Raw genomic sequence first — 20,223 nt, forward strand, 5'->3', positions numbered from 1 at the left:
AAAGCACATAATACAATAATTAAGCATTTATTTTAGTATAAATATTACATCTCTAGGATTATTTTTCTCAAGTTACATTACAGATGACGGAAAAGGAAATCAGAAAAGCATGGAGCGTGCTCACAATGCTCCTTGGTCTACTTGGCACACTGCCTGCTGAGCTATTTTGTTCCAAAGGTGGGCCGGCAGAGAAGCTCAAAGCTTCAGATTTGACACATTTGCCTATACAACTAAATAACATGAGATGCTGCCCTCAGTTTCAAGCCAAACAATCCAGTATCATGACACCAGGAGCAGGTTCAATTCTCTTTATTACGTCAAATAGGACGTCTCTCTTTATGAGCGATAATCAATGCATTCCATCTACCCAAATAAGCAAAATGGATAAGCAACTCAAAGAAGTGAAACGCGTAAAAGTGACAGAAAGTTACAGCCTGCAGCCAAGCTCAGACATCCAAGTAAATCATATGATATGACACAGAGGAGGGGGGGGAGTGATGGTGACACATTAGCTGGTTGAGTTTCAGATGACTCAATTGTAACAAAAATATTTGGATAAGATCATCACACTACTGTGTGTTTTACAAGGCCATATATCCAGAGATGGGAGTGAATCCAAAATGAAAAGTGCTCTAGGAATGAAGGCCAAAATATTTTTTTCCATTTTGTAGATTCACTTGCATAATAAAGATGATAAAGAAAGAAGGAAAGAAATGAACGAACAAAAGAAAGAAAGAAACAAACGAAAGAAAGGGGCACAGGTCAAATAAAATAGATTATAACTATTCAAAAATCACTTGTGGAGTATTTCATCTTAGAAAGGTGACAAGCAGCATTTGAGTTTATGGCTATTTTGCAGCCTGCAGTTAAGTCTTTGCCTAACTTGAAATACAGTCGCAACGTACATGATGTATTTAATAGCTTAAAGAAAAAGGTAAAACAGCTCCTCCCCTGCTGCGGTGAAAGCCTTTACATTCTGACTAGTCACTGTGTGTCCTTTAGCCTTAACGTCAGAACGATTACAACCTCTTGTCTATTACTAATGTCGTAAGCTCTCCAAGTCAGGAGTTACTCCAAGAAATAGCCAAGACCTGAGTCACTGCCCTCGCTAGCGGCCTATCTGCACTAAAGTGACAGCTGACGGAGCGGTCTAATTCTTATTGCCTCGGCCTTCCCGTTGTTCCTTTTCAACAGGTTTACCAATATGGTCCGAACCCGGCGGAAAATCCCCTACTGACAATCATGACATGGTGACAGTGTGGACAAAGAGTTAAAACACGTTAAGCATGGTTCATCTGCCGAGAACTAGCTTTAATGGCGGGACAGAGTTCGTGTTGCGTTGGCTCTCAGTCCCAGTTCTCCCAGTCTTCATCCAGCTAGTAAAAAAAAACCCAACAGGAGAAAGGGGATGGTAAAACTTTCTCAAGTCTTAGTATTTTAATGCAGCATTCTGGTAAATGTCACAGCGGTGATTTAACACTAACCTCTCCAGAAGCTTCTATCTTAGAGAGTGCCATCTGTACTTCCTCCTCTGTCATGTCCAGGTCAAAGTCTTTCTCCCAGTCCTCGCTCACATCGGTGCTGGACCCTGGAGGGGGGAAAAGATAAATATGAAACTTTGTGTGACCTTGCTGCTTCTTTTAAGCCTATTTAGTGGAAAACTCACAACCGCATCACTGGACTTAATCCTATTTCGATTTCTATTCCCAAACTGGAACAGTCAGAGTCATCATCTTACCTTTCTTGCCATTGTTGGAGGGCGTAGATTTCCCGCTGTCGGAGTTCAGTTCGAACACTCTCAGGTCCTGCGGCCCCTCCTCCTTTGCTGCTTCTGGTTTCGAGGTGGGGGCAGAGGCCCGCACTGACGCCACATCAACAGCGACCTCTGGCTGGGTTGCAGCCTCCACTTGAGCCTCAAGAGGTAAGTCACTCTTTCCAGGCCTCTGCTCCTCTTGCGTCTTGTCTACAACATCTTCCAAGCCAGCTTCTGTCAGTTTCTTGGCCAGCTCCATGGCAACGGGCTCTGGCCGCACTTCCACCTGCGTTGGCAGGCTGACGCTGTCGCTGCTGACTGAGAGCGTGGCATCGCGCTCTTCGCTGGGGGACATGACAGGGCTCAGGAGAGCTGTTCCTGTGGGAGTTGTCGAGGTCAGGGACAGTGGGGTTGAGCTACTGTCCAATGGGGGAGTGAAGTTGAGTTGAGATGATGAGCCGGCGCCGAGAAAGTCATCTGACGGCGACAGCGGGGATATCAGAGAGGGAGTGTAATTAACAGCTTTAAAAATGAATCTGTTTATTAACAATGTAGAAGTGAAGACAGCATACCCTCCTCCTCCTCCTCCCAGCCCAGGGTCTCTGTGTGTGTAGTCTGTTCTGCCCTTTGCTTCAATGCCACTCTCCTGGCCTCCTCCTAGAGGACACAATCAATCACAGTCAATCTTTAATAATTCCCGTCATATCTTAACAGGGCTCCAGATTGCCACCATTTTTATGAGTGTGCAAGTTGAAATTTCATGTAGTCTCATTCGTGTGGGCGTGATGGTCCACCTGCACTTGGTGCACAACGCACAGTGCTTGATGGCCGTGTATGTGTACGTAGCAGCGTGGAACTTTGTGAAACAATCCACGTTATTGTGGCCCAAAAATAAAGCAGTGAATAGCTGATTATTTCAAAAAGTAAAATGAGGAGAAGGCTGGTGGGAAGAGCCCATTGATGATGAAAGTGCAGGCAGGGAGAGACCAAGTGAACCACTGAGGAAGAAAAAGCACCACAGTGACACAGTGGTGACAAAAGTACTCATTTGAGAATAATATGCATAATATTACTGGATTATAACCATTGATGCAGCCATGTGTCCATCACTTTAATGCTGCAACTGGTGGAGCTTATTTCAATGTACTTCTACATATTTTATATATTACTTTACACACTGCTGGGTAGATTCTGCAAAGTAACTACAGCTGTCAGATAAATATAGTGGAGTAAAAAGCACAACATATGCCTCTGAGATATTGCGGAGAAGCACAAGATCATAGAAAAGAGAAATACTAAAGTACAAGTACCTCTAATTTGTACTTAATTACAATTCCTTGAGTAAATATACTCCTAACACATGACCTGTGGTTGCTGTTGTCTTTTAAAATGATATAACAGAGACAGATCTGAACAAGACAACCTATTATTTCAGCCACTGCTCATAGCAAAGAAAGAAACTGTGTATTCGGATTAAAAAAGTTTGCAAATCTGAAGACTCAAGTCACTGTCCATCTTTAAATCAATGCAAAACAAGGGTAACCACATTAAGACAACTATTCACCACCATGCAAAGTCATTGATTAATACCATGCTGTACTTAAACTTTACTGAGACATTGGCAGTGCCAGTGTCTCCAGTGGAAAAGTCAGTCTGGAGCCCTGCATAATGGATGTGCATTACATGGTTTCCACCACGACCACTAAAAGCGCTTTAACACTACACTCACATTCAGCCAGTTACACATCATGACAGGAGGAATCTAATTTAACTGGAGGAGACCACTCACTCACACACAGTCACACTCCAAAGCTGTGCTTTAGGAACAGACTGGGTTCAGGGTCTTGCCAAAGGACACTTTGACCGACAGACATGAGGAGAACTTTAACAACCCCGACTCTGGGATCGAACCATCTGATTGATGATTGATTGCTCAACCTTTGGGGGCAACCCCCCCATTCAAAACTATTTTTCAATGGCTCTCTTGTAAAACCAAGAGCTTTCTACGGGTACAGTAGGGTGGAGCCACTGGCAGATATTAAGGACATCAAGCATGATTACATTTTCTTCCAACTTAAACAAATCAACCATCAGACGCCATATTTCTCTCATTAGGGCAGAACAATTTCTGCATTGTGACTGTGCCCTGAACTTACCAATCCAAGGGGGCTCCAAAAGCAGCCAGGAGGTGGCGCAGAAGACTACGAGTTCAGGTGGTGGGAAAGGCTACAGAGGCCGCAGAGGACGGTCTGAAGTTTGAACCATATGAAATAGCATAATTACCTGGTCCAACTGGAAGACTTTGTAGAAATACCTCTGCCAGAACTCTGAATGTGCTACAGCTGCTGGCACCTGTGGATGAAAACACAAAACTGTCCTTATCTGGTTTATTGCACATGCAGTTCTTGAGGACATCTAGTTCTTGTTCATTTTGCAGTTCAAAGCACCAGATGATTGTAATGTGATATAATGTACTGGTTGAAAATAAACCTGGAGGCTGTCCTCCGTAAGAATAAGTGTTGACAAAAGCAACAATAAATACCATTTTAGTGTAAAGGGCTCGTATAGAGGGACTGTTGACCAAAAGCTCTGATATTTCTCCTTTCTTTTCTTCCAAGCTGAAGCTGGACAGCCAGTTGTCGAACTGCTCTGGGGGACCTGGACAAAAATAACTTCTTGTTAGACTCTAACGATGACAAAGAGCGTTGGCAAGTATTTAGACACCATGTATTATTACATCCTGCTTACAATTTTGAATTAGACAGTGGGTCACCACACATGTTTCAGCACTGATTTATTGGTTTACTACTCATTAGCATTCAAATCGTGGTAAGGCTTTGAGAATGGTGAACAAAAATGACTTTATGAGGGCTGCTTTCAAAGGCAGGTATTATAATATTTGTGATCCAACAAAGAAAGACTTGTCATGGCAGCAAAGGGAGGTAGAAGAACAGATGCATAGAATGAATAGTAATCATCATTAGTCATCTTAAAGGATGACTGGTATTTTTAAAACTGGGCCCTATTTTTACAAAGCTTGGCTTCCAAATAACTGGTAGATGTTTACAGTGTGAAGTCTGGTAGACTGGTAGGTGCAAAAAAGATTTGGAATTGGTCCAGTGCATCGACCATCAACCGGCAGGCGTGAACGAGCTACAGTGGCTGTAATGTAATCCTTTGGGGCAACTACGCCAGTCGAAGTGTGTCCACTAAAAGTGCTTGTTTTTGTCACTTAGAGGCTCCGAGTGTCTGACAACAGTATGGAAAGGATAAACCTCTGACATCCTATTTGTCTGACCAGAAACAGCTGTTCATTCACTTGGTTCAAAGCCACGAGACAGCATTGTCAAATACAGTCATTTTGCCTCGTAGAACACGAGTTGCTTGTCTACTGCTGCCTTGATTGATTAGTTTGTTTGTGATGTTGTGTGAGAAATGTTTTGCAGAGATAGTGCGGATTGATACTAAGGGGTCAAATCACCAGGGTTAAAGCAACTAGACTAGCACCTTCTGTGTTCTGCCTGATAAAAATCACTGTTTTTTCAATGGAGTGTGGTGACTTTGAGCAATATAATGATTATTCACAGGTTGTCAGAAGTCTATTTCTGGCAAGAATGTTATCAGACACTTTGAAACCTGATGATGGCAAAACAGCACTTCTGGTGGACCTACTTTGACAGGCAAGGCTGCCCCAAAAGATTACATTACAGCCATTGTTGCTTCATATTCATCTGCGGCGATTTACTGAAATTCCTAAAACTTTTTGTACCTACCAGAACATTTTGAACATCTACACAGTCAGAGGCACAACAAATTAAAGAATACCTCACTTTGAACATAAAATAAATAATACCAGTGTGACAGTCAGGTGGAGGCCTTGCACTACTTCACTGTGCGCTGACTTACCATCAGGCTCATTGCAGTATGTGGCAGGGTCAGCTTGTAAACTGTAGAGACGTGCCTGCAGGAAAAACAAATGCTTAGCTGTGGTTGCTCCCACATGCACATCATGTGCTCCCTTTCGCAGACCTGCAGCGCCTTACAACAAAACAGAGGAAAACTAAATCTGTCCTGAATCAACGCTTTGTCCAACATGTTCAAGGACATTCACCAGAAATGTATGACTCCCATTCAAATGTTTGCTTACAGAAATCCCTGCAAAACAATCATGTTTGCCTCTGGTGTTGTATCATTTAGAACCTCCTTGCTTGTGATTCAGTCCACCTGTCATATTAAGAGGCGGCTCTGAAGTCCATTTTCCAGCTAAAAGTACAAGTAGAAGTGCTGCCCACCTTAGAGCTGTCGTAGACCTCTGTCGTTCCTGCTGGTGTTGCCACTAATGTGATTACGTCACAGTCAATGGTTTTATCAGGAGGTGGAGCAAGCGTGTCGGATATCACCCCTAAGAAACTAGACAGGCTCTTCTTCACCTTCTCTGTGGTCTCAGAGGAACCTTCCACCTGGAAAGCAGCATCAATGTGTTATATTTGGTATTTAGCAAGTCATACCGTTCGTTTTCACGCAGGAGACACGTACAGGATGTGGCTTTGATGAACACATGCTCCTTCTGCATTTGACCAGACTGTCATGAGATTTTTAGGTAAAACACAATGACCGAGCTGAAGGCTTAAACTTACCGCAAGCTTGTTTCTGACAGCAGTGGCTGTAGCCACGATTGAGCAGGTTGTGTCATGTTGCACCACAGTGGAGAACTCTGTCAGATCTCGCTTTATGAACTCTAAGGCCTCAGATGACTGCAAAGGAAGGGCGTCAAATAATAAAGATCAACTTTCAGATTCAACTTTATCATCTTCATTAGGAGATATATGAATACAAGGCAAATAAAGATATACAAAAACTTTAACAGTGAAAGCGTCCTGCTCTAAAATGTCTTCCTGCAACATGAAGGCTCACATTTTTTTTGCATAACATGTTCTGAGAGTTGCATTGCTGCAACTTTACAATGTGTCTGCTCATGTGAACAGATGCACACATGCTGATCCTGCTTTCTATGTTAACAATGCTGTGCAACCTGTTTTCATGTACAGGGGTAAAAGGTTTCATATCATCTATGTGGATACTGGGTGTTGTTTCACTTAAATCTGACTTGTTTCGTGCATCTAGTGAAACAGACTCATTTCCACCACGTCTTTATGTAAATTACCTTATCTTTGACGGCCTGGAAGCTCTGCTGCAGCCAGCCACCCCACCAGCCTTCTCTGCAATGACACAGGCATGTGGAAATGAACCACTTTTCAGTACTAATACATCCGAAAACAGATGAGCACAAACGTAACACCACAATCACATGAGCGCTTTGACACTTGCTCAAACTAACATGTTAATTCAGCGAAATTACTCCACTTATTGGGTGTCAGCTGTTGACTTTCTCGGTGTGTCTCTAGCTTCCTTACACACACAGCGTTAGCCAAGTGAGCTGAACCATGTAGTTAGCCATCGGCAGCTATCAACGCCATGTAAGCTAATTTGTCGAAACAGGACAAGAGAGCGAGTGGTGAGGCTGAATATAGAAACCAGCTGTGTAAATGAAGCGCAGACACAACACCCTCACTGTTACTGCGTGGTTTAAACTGTCCGACACCACGGCTAGCCAGGCTATGCTAACGCTAGCCAGGCTATGTTTTGGTAAACAAATGCACTTCCTGGACTAATTTCGTGAGCTGTGAACTTAAAGCGTTTAAAACAAAGCAGTGACACCAAACATCACCGGACAGACAACACAACGAGGAGCACAGTGTGTTCGCCATGTCGACGCTCTCTGTCATATTATATTTTAAAACAAAAAGTAATCTACGAGTTCACTCTCACCCTTCAGCCATCTTCAGACGATGACATCATCAGTATTTACTGAACTCTGAACCCGGCTGCGTTGTTTTGAAACAAAAAAATCAGTGTGACTTCTCTTCGGGGATTAATTATATCCACGGTATAATCAGAAAATCACGGTTACATACACAGAGAGAAATCACTGTTTTAAAAATGCCTGTTTTACAGTTTGTAGGCACCAAACACTTTTACAGGCTTTGTGCAATGTATGGTGGCTGCGGAGGACCAAATTGGACGGAAACGCGTATGGGTTGCATTTTGTTTTTGATTGTTTTTTTATGTATTGGACAATACACAAGAAAGTTTATGGTGACACAATACAAGTTTGGTGAATACAAAAGGTTCAATGTTGCTGTAGTTCAATACGATTCTTTACACAAACCTCATATACTCAAGACAGACAGCTAAACATGCAACAACCATTTCTTCAACACAGAGCGTTGAAATGACAGGTCAAGACTAAGACTGGGATCTAACTGGACATTAAATTTGAGTTTGTACATTTTCAAATTATTTATTCATGACATACCAATCTGTGCATGTGACTTCATGCAGTCTATGAAGTCTGAAGTTTTGTACCTCTGCATATTTATGCAGTGAATGAGATGGGCCCAGCTGAAACAGACTTGTCATTGAATACAATTGAAAACACAGAAAACAGGAGGCTGTCATTTCAAGTATGCGCTCAGCTACACCAAAAAAATCCAAACTTCAAGGGTGACGCAACCCACTGAATATGCACAGTAATGTTAATCCCATCATGCCTCCGGCCAGCTGGGCTTGTGAATGACTCGCACCATAGCTGTGACATCATTCAGAAAAAGACGACTTTTTGTGCCATTGGAAATCAACTTCAAGGGCTGACCCCCTGTGGCTTAACAGACACACTGTAAAACATCATAATCCACAATGTATCTAACTGGAAGTGTCCCGTCAACAGTTTGACAAATGTCTCCTTTAAAATGGTGGCCATTGAGGAAAATTGGAAGCAAGACTAAGCAGCAGCACCATATCCAGGTCTTATAATAAATCTATACTCTCAGTCAAAACAATAACCAAAGATGTAGTTGGATGACATAGTGAAGGAGCATGGGATCATAAGAGTGTTGTCTTCACCGCCGTTGCTCAGGAAAATATATCTGATGCGACTCAGGCAGAAATCATGTTCACAGATGAGGTGATATAGCTATTTAAGTTTGTTTACGTTACTTTTATCATGTTTATTCACGTTATACGATTTCATTCTAATGGTATAACCACAAGTAACATTAGTTAATGTAACATTAACTTGGTAACTTAACCATTAAATCAGTCAACCACCCATACAGCTACTGTAGCTAACGTTATGTGACAAATTCAATGGAGGGGTTTCCCATCACTGTTCGTGGTCAAAACAGTCATTCTGAAAGTAACTTTATGAGCATGTTGAATATTGTTGTAACATTGCAGCATTATCACATGCTTTAGCTTTGTGGCTTATACTACCACATCACAGTAAGCAAGATCGATATTGAAATATCATATCAATAAATTGGTACTCTACCGGATTACTGTGGTGCAAAGTGGCATTTCATGCATAAACGATGCAGTGTGGCATAACAAATGCTGCATTACTGTTAATGACTCACTGATGTATCATCTGGTGTTTCCCGTGTTTCCCCAGAAATTACAGCAATTAGAGTGGATAAAGAGGATTTGTCGCCATTGACCAGTGACCACATGAAACACACTGAGTACTTTGAGTAAAACGACAGATTTTGGGTCTGAACATTGTTGGAGACATTTGGGATAATGTAAGTGTATAACTCAACAGAATATATAAAATCGGTCTCAGCGTGTTTAGACATTTTAATGAGGAAATGTTACACATTATAACTTTAAGGAAATGGGTCCCATCACTGCAGTTTTAAAGCACAGTTGGCAGAAGTGTGCTGCAACACAGTGCTCCAGTGAGGGAGACTAACAATTTAAGCACATGCAAGTTGTTTTCTTTTAATTAAAACTAATTTAACCAATAAGCTGCGTATGAAACCAAACAAACCTCTCCGTCTTGAGCCATTATGTTGGCTAATCAGTGTTTCAATTCCAACCTGAATCCCCTCATCAATCTTGTGCTCTCAGTACATCAGTGGATGTGCATGTGAGTGTGTGTGTGCACGCCGTATTGCATATGCGTGTTGACCCCCAGCAGCTGTGCTTTCCCCTCATCAGTATTCTGGGTGAAAAGGGGGCTGCAGGCTTTACTGAGCACAAAATGAAAAAACAGGCAACAAGCCTCTGGAACTGTGTTCTCCCTTAATTGAAGTTCCCCTTTACCCAGACGCTGCACAATGTGTGCGTGTGTCCCGCAATATGTCTCCCCTGTCCATCCCCTCAATCCTCTTAATTGGGTCTTTCAGTCCCCTAATTAACTCTGTCAATGCAGGTTGTGCTGAGCCAAGTTGGGACAAGTGCTCCTCTATTGATCAGAATCTGAAGCAGTTCACTTATCCATCTGTCTACATGGCCGTGGTGTGATAGTGTTTGCATGTCATTTAATGCACAAAAGGGGAAGGTGTAATATCACCACTCCATCCCCTTTGTAGTTTAATACTATATCTTTGATTTCTGTAATTCTGTGTTGGTAGATTTAGGTTATGAGCTGTAACTCTGCGGGGGCTTGAGATTTTTACGGATTATATTTCTCAACACTGTAAAACAGTAAAAGCCTCCACCTAGACCAGCTACAACACAAATACTCATCACACAATAATGAATCAGTGCTGATAATCCTGTGATATGTATGAAATATAAAAAGGGCCCTTTAGCGAAACGAGCACTTTTACTTTTGTTATTTTAAGTACATTTTGCTGAAAATTACTTTTATTTAAGTCGGACTTTGAGTGCAGGACTTTAACTTGTACATTGTTGTATTTCTACTTTTACTTAAATAAAGGATCCGGGTGAGTCTTTTCTGTATTACTGTGTTTAATTGTGCACAACATCATGACTAACAGCAGTGCTGCCACCGCTGGTTAGCGTATGCTAAAGAGCACCATGATGACAGCACGGCTGACCATAATGGTACACAGAGGACCTGCCCATATTGTATGATTTAAGGAGCATATCCATTACACACCATACACATCACACCCACACACACACACACTCACACACACACTCACACACAGACTGCTGATGCCACACCGTGGGTTAACACCATCTGGTGCCGATCAGGAAACACCAGCTTTGCACAAGTCAGTGTCTCTAATCATCTACCTAAAGCAAAGGGAGGCCGATCCCCACTAATCTCCACAATGTGTTCTGCTTCCCATTCCCACCTGTGCCCAAATAAAGGGGGGCCTTGTGGGAGGACCCGGGGTCTCTGTGTCAAGGGACCAGGGACCAGGTGACGCTGCAGCGCCAGTCCCCACAACAGAAGCTCCACCGCTTGGTTTGGCTGGCAGCTGCCTCCCCCCACTGAGACGTCCCACAGCTGACAATCCCCAAGTACTGACAGAGGCTCCTTTCAGTGTCAATAGCCTCATATATTAGAGCTAACCGCCTTTGTGGTGAGCGAGGGTGTCAGGCCTTTTGGCCCGACAGCGCTTGTTACCATGATGAAATGTAGATTGAATGGATGGGGTCTGTGTCCCAGGCACGAGAGCTTGGACTCCCCAGGCCTTTGTGTCCCACGCATGGCTATTGTTCAGACCCATTCAGGGCTCTTAGGAGGAGGAGGTGGGGCAGGACAGAGGTGGGTGAGAATGAGTTACATCTCTTCATTTCTCCCCTGATCTCCAACTCATCTGTCAGCCGTGGGAGGATAAGCATGTATTTTACACGCTTGATTTGTTGCTAAGTGAAGGCCAGCCATTGTTGGGTTGTTTGACTAAATCATGTTCATGGCAATCACTGTGCATAATAGTTTGCGGTTTAGTGGATTAATTATTGTTATGAATCAGATTGCTCTTGATTCTTAACACAAATGCAAATGTGTTGATAGTATGTGGAAATATTTTATAGCACAAGGCAAAGAGGAAAATCTTGCTTTTATAGCAACTTTTTTTTTAAGACTAGACACATTATGTCCTCTGCTTTAAATTTGCCCTTTGTGTGCCCATATCCACGCTCTTCTGAGACAGAGACAAATCGCTGGCCTAGAGCTAAGGACGTGGCTATGTCCCTCGCCTGCATCAGACAAAAGTGACGCGCCTTCCTGGCGCCTGTGTCGTCCTTTCATCTCATACACCCTGTTGAGGTAAAGATGGATGGTCCCCTGGCTCAAGAACACCACAGCCAGCCTCTGTGCTGGCGTATTGTCCGTCCTTCTGTCCCTCTTTAGCTCTTTAGAGGTCAGTCTGGTTAGCAACCAGTGACACTTTCTTCTAGATATCCTGTTTGTGCTGCCCCCCTGTCCTTCAAACCCCTTCTGTTTAGTTAAGGAAGATGTTGCTGTATTATTTTGTTACAGCTGTTGTGTATTTGTGACTGTGTGTCTAAATCCCTTCTAGAAAAATAAAAGAGAAAGAAATAGTACCTGCAGACATGTTTATCACTTATCGCTCTAACAAAACTACCACAAACGCTGAATTAACTGCAGTCAGAAAAAGAATAATAGTTATATAGCATTGAAAAGAATGAGGCAAACAAGAGTTATTATTATATCAAAATTTTAATTTAGCAAAATAGAAATCCTGTTCAATAGGACACACCAGTTCTGTTTCCAACAATGTTTCTTCACCACAGTTATCAGATAAATTACAGTATTTGCTACTTTGAGAAAATTCCTAGTGCATTTAGAATTTTTCTGTATAAATGATGCATAAGAGACAAAAAATGATAAAACAAAATAGCAGCAGTTTGCATGGCAGACAATATATATACAGTATGTACATGTTGTGGCACCAGCCATCATTTTAGCAGTTCTTTTAACAATCTTCTGTGAGCTGCTTGGTTCATTGCGATGATCCAAACAGCAGAGGTCAGTTTTAAGAGAGTCCTGCTCACTTGGTCATAGACAGGCTGTGTAATGTGGAGGTAGCGGTGGGCAAAGGCTGGCACAGTGAGCAGGGGCAGGGCATGCCGGGGAAGTGCCTGTAGGTGCTGGCCAGGCTGAGGGGGTCCTTCAGGAGGCCCTGGACTGGAGCATGAAAACCCAGGAAGCTGGCGTGTGGAGGGGAGTGTGGGGCTGGAGCGGGGGCTGCCGCTGTGGGGTGATGCTGGAGAGTTGAAGGCGTGTTGCCAACCAGAGAGTGCAGAGACTGGGCCAGAGGATGCAGAGGGAGGTGGGCAGTGGGGCCTGCAGGGGTAATAGCAGGGTGGGTAGCGGTGCGGCTCTGCACGCCAGCACTGCCTCCATAAACGTCCCCCACCAGCTTCTTCATCTCCTCCAAGGAGCTGGACAGCATGAGGATGTAGTTGCGAGCTAAGAGCAAGGTGGAGATTTTTGACAGTTTGCGGACTGAAGGTCCATGAGCGTAAGGCATGACCTCCCTCAGGCCGTCCATCGCCTGGTTCAGATCATGCATCCTCTTCCTCTCCCGACTGTTCACTTTCAGTCTCAGGTCCTGCACCTCGGTCTTACTGAGGTCAGACTTGGCCTTGGTCTTACCGCTGTCAGGGCAGAGCTCTGTCCTGCCCTGGCCGGCCTTGCTGTCTGCTCCGTTTTCTCGGCAGTAGGTCTGGAACATCTTGTTGGAGAAGAAGCTCCCGGCAGAGTCGTCCACCACCAGGTCTGGGGATGAGGAGCGGCTGCAGGTCGAGCCAGCGTCAGAATCCATCTTGGTTGCAGCAGAAGAGAGTGGGGCGTAAACTGAAAAAATCGTCCAAAAATACTAACAACTCCAGTGGCAAGGAGCTTGAATTTAAATTCTACAGATTCCTGGTTCTCTGCTTTCGAGCTGTTTGAGGTCCCTGAAGAGTCACCACAGTCTCTCAGAGTTTGTGCTCTTCAGTCTGATGATCAGTGTCCACAGGAGTGAGTCTGTCTAAACTGTCACCCTCTGGGCCCGCTGGGGTGTATTTATACCGCCGGCACAACAAAGGAACAATAAAGCCGCATAATGAGACACTTAGAGCCACAGCCAATTGCAGAAGGGACACACTCTCACCCCCCCCATCTCACACCTCCTTCCTGCAGCCCCCACTTCACCTTCCCACACTTGCGTTTAACTCCCCCAGCCCTGATGAACCCCCTACACATTAACCAAAACAGCACTATGCTCGCATGTGTTAAGCTGTGCAGCCTGGAGTTAACTATGCTCAAACTTCAAATAAAGATCATTGTGCGTTTTCTGCAGATGTTCATTTCATCGAGTATTGCTTTTAAATTAGAGCAATGTAGACAAGGTTAATGCTAACATCCTGATATGGAATCAATAGAAATGTTTGATTCCACAAGTTGCACTAATAAAGGGTTTTACTCGCCATATGCAGACAGTCAAAGCGAAGTAAAAGAGAGAGTGTGAAGCACAGACTGCATTTTTATTGCCCAGTTCCATAACACCAGATATATGATGCCTTCAAGGCCTTATTTACATACGGTATCCATGAGACACTTTGGAGAAAGGTATGAAGCACCATATGAGGTGCTTAAACATGTAAAGAGCAGCGTTAATAGCAGACTAGGTACAATTCAACCAAGAGCTCAAGACAAAAGGGGTCAGATAAATTTGACTTGGCTCCCCAAACAGTCTGTGAAATCACATCACTATCACTGGAAGGGGGTCCTCCACTTGGGGAGGAGGTAGTTAAAAAGATACTAAAGAGTGGGCACAGCATTGTCTTCCTCTCATTCAACCATAAAGCTACTAGCACCTTTTTATTTTTTTCACATTTTGGTTTCATGGTTTCTGAAACATGAGACAAACTTTAAAGGAACTTATCTCAGATAGAGAAGTTTCCATTAATGCCATTTGAATTCCTACAGGGTTTAATGTCCAGTGTGTAGCTGTTGATCTAATCTGGTGGCTGGACCAAGCTGACTTTTCTACATCTCTCTCTGTGGTGTTCAGAGGCTGGATTTCACCGCTCGGCTCAGGAATTTCCTGCCGCCCTCTGCCAAGCAAAGCCTCTAGTGAGGCAGTGCAAGAGGGCCAGCAGTTTGAAAATATAATAATACTCTGCTCATGTGTAACACCGTCCAGAGGAGCAAAAGAGATTTACAAAAACACTGAACCTTGGATGCAGCATCGATTCTTGCCTGGAGCTAAATAATTGCACAGCGATTATACAGGGTTTTATTCAGTCCAAATGGAAGAAACAAGAAACAAGGCGTCATGGCTGGAATGTGTAGTGTTTCCATCATCTGTCGGTCCATTGAATAAACTATTTGCTTTTCTCTTCTCGGTGCACAGTGGGTTTCCATTTACCCAGCAGCGGTAGATGTTCTTCTCAGGATGTGGGCGTCTTTCTTTTTTGCATCTTTATGATTTAATTCATGAGTAAATTTGAAGTTACCACTGACTTTTCATATGTATGTGTTTGCATACTAGTGGTTAGATACACTCTCACATAAAACACAGTGAACAGCTCTTCTCCACTACATCTCCATGGCTATCTTCATATCCTCTGCCACATGGACACGTACAATAGAAATAGAACCCTTGTTGTGCTGCATGAATCAATCAGTCCCCTCACTTGTGTTTCTACCCATATGTGGACCAAGTTTGTTCATGGACTTGCATTGAAGCTCACGCTGATCTGCAACTAAGAAACCCTCCTCAAACACACACACACACACACACACACACACAGAAAGTTAGGAGTGGGTATCAAGAGGTCCTTCAAGACCCCCTCACCACAGCTCCATCAGGGGGCTCCGCAGGGTGCTCCGGCTTAGCCAACATTCAGTGATATTATAATTGGGGAACTTTGAGAGCCAACATGGGCCATTTATTTGGAGCATATGGATTTTCCCATCGTTAGGCTCCGAGCCAACATGACTGCTGGACTCTCCAATGCTAATTGGGCCAGGTCCTAATTAACGATGTTGGACACAATGATCTGGATTTCATTCTTTTCCAGTCTTTCAGACGTTTTAATGTCTGGTTCTGTGCCATAGCTTTCATTGTGCTCCACTCACTCCAAGGAGAAGAAAATGATCAATAATGTTTCTTTAATGGTCTTAATGAATTATAGATAAATTGGGGAAAAATGTGCCAAGGCTGCTCATTAACTGTACACGATGTTAGATTAGTGAGACTGTCACTCAGCTCATCACTGAGAAAACAGTTGTGTATTAGTAAAAGTACAATCCCTAACAACACATACATGGGACGTTGTTAGGGGCTCTAGCTGAGTGTAATCAGTCCCTCTCTTACTCCATTACTATATGCATGAGCCAGATAAATCCCATTCTCCTGCTCATTCTTATTCTTATTCATGTGTTTACAGAGGCAACAGGCCACACAGAGAGACATGAGGATCTCTGAGCTTTGTGTTTTACAAATGAAAGAGTAGCCACCCTCCACGTTTCCACATAATCCTTCAATTTTTAACCCTGCATTAGAGTGTTTGACTTTCTTCTCTGGATGCCACCTTTCAGGACCCTTCCTCCAATTCAAGAGCTCTGCGACAGACTTTTTTTAGGCTTTAGAGACCCCCTTTCTGCTGCCTCGCTGGGTGCACTCCAATGAAAGTGCTCAGGTGACCAGAAAATGAGGGCATTATCACAGGCATATGCTTGTAGTGACAGAGGATCAGGCTAGATTAGGACCCATCATGGCTCAATAAAGCGCTAAGCTGAAGTGCAAACCTGTGCTGTGTACCGTAAGGCTTCCTTCTCTCTCTCTGCTGGTCATTGTTTAACAGGATCAGTGGCTAGATCATCTGTACACACACACACACACACACACACACACTTTAATCTGGGCATGTGGACGGGAGCAGATCCCACAGAGGACGCACAGCAGCCTTTGTTTACCACCATTTTTCTCAATGTTGCCTGGATATCAAAGCTGTGAAATCAAGATCATAGCAGCAGAAGTGATCAGCGGGAGCAGATACGTGGAATTGGTTTGGTTTGCCAATATCTATGGATCTAAACGTTTCCCTCTGAGTACCAATGTCTGGGGAGAGAGATATAAAATTGTTTCACAAAGTGTCTGAACGGGCCGACAAGTGTTTCTGAGAACGGGGAGTGCTGCCCTTTGTTATCTCTCACCGCTGGGACAAACTGCTCAGTGATTTATTCATTTACACTGCCTGAAACAATTGCATTATCTTGGCCACAACAAAAAGACACAAAGGCTCTATGAAAATCCCCTAGGATGTTTATGAGTCACTAAAGAGTCCAATAACTTTCCCCTTCATCTTTAAGCAGCCACGGAGGGTCGCATGCTGTGGAGCTGCAGGGCGAGGGGAGTCAGGAGGGGGATCCAGGCCCAGGGAGAGATGCTGATTATGGGTAGGATAAAAGGAGTCCAGGCCTTCTCCTTTGGAGCTGAATGGGGCTCGGCCAGCAGGCCGTCCCATACACTGGCCTGCTCCATGCTGCTAGAACTTCATAAATTACCCCGCAATTACCCCGGGGGGACTCCGAGGGAGGAAAGACAGGCAAGAGGGGGAGAGAGTGAAAGGGGACAGAGCAGAACCGGTTGCTGAGCAGACCGTCATCAGGAGGTGTAGGGTCCAGGTCCAGATGTTGGCCTTCAGGTTGCTGGGACCCAAATGATGGCAACCTCCTGAAAAGTGTCACAACTAAATGAGAGAGACTCCCATCTTAAAGGAAGACTACGTCAGCTTTGATGGAAGAAATAGTGCATTCCTCAACTTAGAGATTATAAGCAGTTAAATGCACCATAGTCAATTCATCACACTCAGGGTTTCACTGCTGCAGCTTCATTTGGTTTGGTATGACCAACAGCTTATGGTGGCAAATGCATATTAACGCACATTACTGAGGAGTTGTTTCATCTATTCTACTTCTACTGTAACATAACATGGCCGCACTTAACATTATCCTGAAATCTTCAACATGCTTAGCAAAGGTTCGCACAAGTAAAACACACAGCTGCCATTTTTCTTTACTTTTATGGACCCAATTTTATCTGTCTCTGTCATTTGTGCCTCCTCCCAAACACAACGAAGGTAAAAAGAATTTCTTTTTTGTGGTACCCAAAGCGCTGACATTTAGAAAATCAACCACAATGTTTCTTTCCAGAAATAGTGTCCTGTGTTACTTTGAATAATCAACAGTCTGGGACTATTGTCAATAATGGTTTAAATGTTTACAATGAAAACAGTTTACAGACATGTCTGTGAATTAAGCCAAGTAGTGGGGGCACAGTTTTTTGTTAGAACAGTGAGCATCAAAAATAGTTCCAGTCATCTCTATTGAGACAGATATGACTTGAAATTTCCCCATTGTGGGATAAATAAAGGAATATCTTATCTTATCTTATCTTATATCTCCCAGACGGTTATCAGCATTTGGTTGAACTGGCCCTTTAAACTGGTGTAATCAATACTATTACATACACTAGGATAACTGTACATGTCTGTATAGTTATGGTAGATTAGAAAAATGATTAAATCAGTTACTTGGCAAAACCTAATCAATCAAAAAACCACACACACACATGCCAACAAGTCTATACAGATGCACACACTTACACACAACAGACACACACAAAGTGTGTCTGCTCAGCATTGTGCTGGTCACACTTTTGAACAGTTGGCTGCTCACTGGTGCATGGGGCTGGCTTTGTGTCGGCGGTCTGCAGACTTCTGCCGCTCTGTGCCCCCCCCCCCCCCCGTCTCCTCATCCCCCTCGTCTCTGTGTTATCCACTCTGATAAAAACAGGAGACCTGCTCGCCCAATAATCTCCCTCCCCGAAACCCAGGCACGACTCCTGCCTTTCATCAGCACCATTGTTTCAGTCTGTTACCTCCGCATGTGCTCCTTCACCAAGGCAACACATGCACACACACAGCCCCCCCATCCCGCTCCCTCGTCCCTGTCCCATCTGTGGATAGGCCTGCCATGTGTCTATTCATAAGGGCGCCGGCGGCAACACCACTGTATGTGGATAGTACATGATGCTGTCCTTTTGTGTGGGGCTCAGTCCTCAGCTACTTACTGCTGACCCCGGGGTCACCGCGCACAATAACCTGAGTGTTGGTGGCCACTGGCCATCCTCATTGGTCCGTGATTGACGAGCTGATCAATGGTCAGTGTGAGTGTGTGCACCCACATATGTTTGGTTTCTATACAGCCTCTGCAGGGCCATTGAATCAAGCGTGTCTGTTTTTTAGGTAACAGTCTTTTGAAGGCATCAGACTAGTTAGTGACACACAATTGACTTCTTTGGCTTTTAGCTTTATGTAGTGAAATGAATAACTGCAATTTAGCTCAATGGGCACACGCCTCGTCTGTCCATTCAAAAACTGCGTGCTTCAGCTTAAACTGTGAGATTCACTTTTTCTGTTTTTTGTGTCTTGTGTCTTCTGCCTCTGTGTGTCTGGGCTGCTGAGACCAGTCACTTAAATTTTTACCATATCCCCTCAGACAGTCATTTTCACTGCACTGTCTCTTTGCTCCTGTCTTGCTCTTTTTCTCTCTTCCCCCCTGCCCCTTTATTCTTTTCTTCATGGCACCCACACACACACACACACATGCACTCTAAGGGGCTCAGGTGGGCGATTATGGACACACATTAAACCTTAATTCACATATGGCTCGATCTGAATACTAATGAGGGGATCTGCTCCTGTGGCACATTACCATCCAGTGCCCAACACGACTGAATCGTGGACAGATCCCACTGCAGATCTGTCACTGTGTCCCGTAGGAGTGAAGGATGAAGGAAAAACACACACACTGTGACACTCGAGTCACATAATATGAGGCACAAAGTCAGAGTGGTCGTGTTGTTCTTCCATGCTTTGCTGACAAAAATCAGGCCATGACCCTGTCGTTTATAGACCTCCTGTTGTTTAACTAGTGGGGGAGAGAAGGGGGCCAGCGCTCTAGATAGAAGATAGAAGACATGACGGGTTTTGTTCAACAGGGATTTTAAATAAGCTAAGAGTCACTTTCAACTGAGATGTGAAAAGCAGCCATGAGAAGCCTATAGACCTCTTTTTTAGTGGCAGACATTTTCACTTGCCATGGCAGGTAAAGTTAAAGCTGTAATTTATGTCACTCTGTCCCTTTATGCTACTGAGCTACAATGCACAATACAGAGAGGGACCTCGTAAGTCCAAATGCAGTGAAAAAGGATCATTATTTCACTAAAGTAAATGCGCCAATAAAAAGGAATAATAGATTGAATAAATATTTAGGTTTCAATCACTGGTGATTGACTCAACAATATGAATTACAATATTAATACCACACTGTTACCAGGTCATACAGCTCTAGACGAACAATGCGTTTAATAAACTCTCGTGCCCATATGTGCGCTAAAAGAGTTATTGGTCGCTGTTATTGTTCTTCCCCTCGATGCTCACCATGAAGACATCCCTTCCTGACATAAGAGATTCAGGACAAAGTCTACAGTCCTCATTCTGTGCTTTTAGTTTAGTTTAGGTTTAGTCAAAGCTACTATAACACTTCAGCAGTCTGATTTAGTCTAATTACATGGGTTTCCTCAAAAGTTGATGTGCACTCCCTCTTTGTGTTGCTCCCCCTCCACTGC

General features: G+C 43.8%; 3 protein-coding genes across 4 annotated transcripts in view; all 3 read right to left on the reverse strand.

Annotated features, from left to right (window-relative positions):
• maco1b (macoilin 1b) overlaps positions 1–20,223 on the reverse strand; it is a 194,812-nt gene that overhangs the window by 31,971 nt on the left and 142,618 nt on the right. The window lies entirely within an intron of this gene.
• Positions 178–7,634, reverse strand: bsdc1 (BSD domain containing 1). Its single transcript, XM_070842761.1, has 11 exons — positions 7,583–7,634; positions 6,918–6,972; positions 6,391–6,507; positions 6,046–6,213; positions 5,660–5,714; positions 4,296–4,411; positions 4,037–4,105; positions 2,326–2,410; positions 1,739–2,230; positions 1,485–1,588; positions 178–1,376 (listed from the first exon to the last, which is right to left on the reverse strand). The coding sequence occupies exons 1-11, from the start codon at positions 7,591–7,593 to the stop codon at positions 1,347–1,349; spliced, it is 1,302 nt and encodes a 433-aa protein (XP_070698862.1). The 5' UTR covers positions 7,594–7,634; the 3' UTR covers positions 178–1,346.
• olig4 (oligodendrocyte transcription factor 4) lies at positions 12,586–13,362 on the reverse strand. The gene has a single exon (XM_070842989.1). The coding sequence runs from the start codon at positions 13,360–13,362 to the stop codon at positions 12,586–12,588; it is 777 nt and encodes a 258-aa protein (XP_070699090.1).

This window comes from Pempheris klunzingeri, chromosome 13 (genome assembly GCF_042242105.1).
Source record: "Pempheris klunzingeri isolate RE-2024b chromosome 13, fPemKlu1.hap1, whole genome shotgun sequence".
Taxonomy (NCBI): domain Eukaryota; kingdom Metazoa; phylum Chordata; class Actinopteri; order Acropomatiformes; family Pempheridae; genus Pempheris; species Pempheris klunzingeri.

Coding starts and splice junctions, on each gene's coding strand:
- bsdc1 (XM_070842761.1), bottom strand. Junction 6,214..6,390: donor CTGTCAGAAACAAGCTTGCG/GTAAGTTTAAGC, acceptor GCTGCTTTCCAG/GTGGAAGGTTCCTCTGAGAC. Junction 2,411..4,036: donor AAGTCTTCCAGTTGGACCAG/GTAATTATGCTA, acceptor TGTGTCCTCTAG/GAGGAGGCCAGGAGAGTGGC.
- olig4 (XM_070842989.1), bottom strand. CDS start 13,362: ATGGATTCTGACGCTGGCTCGACCTGCAGCCGCTCCTCATCCCCAGAC.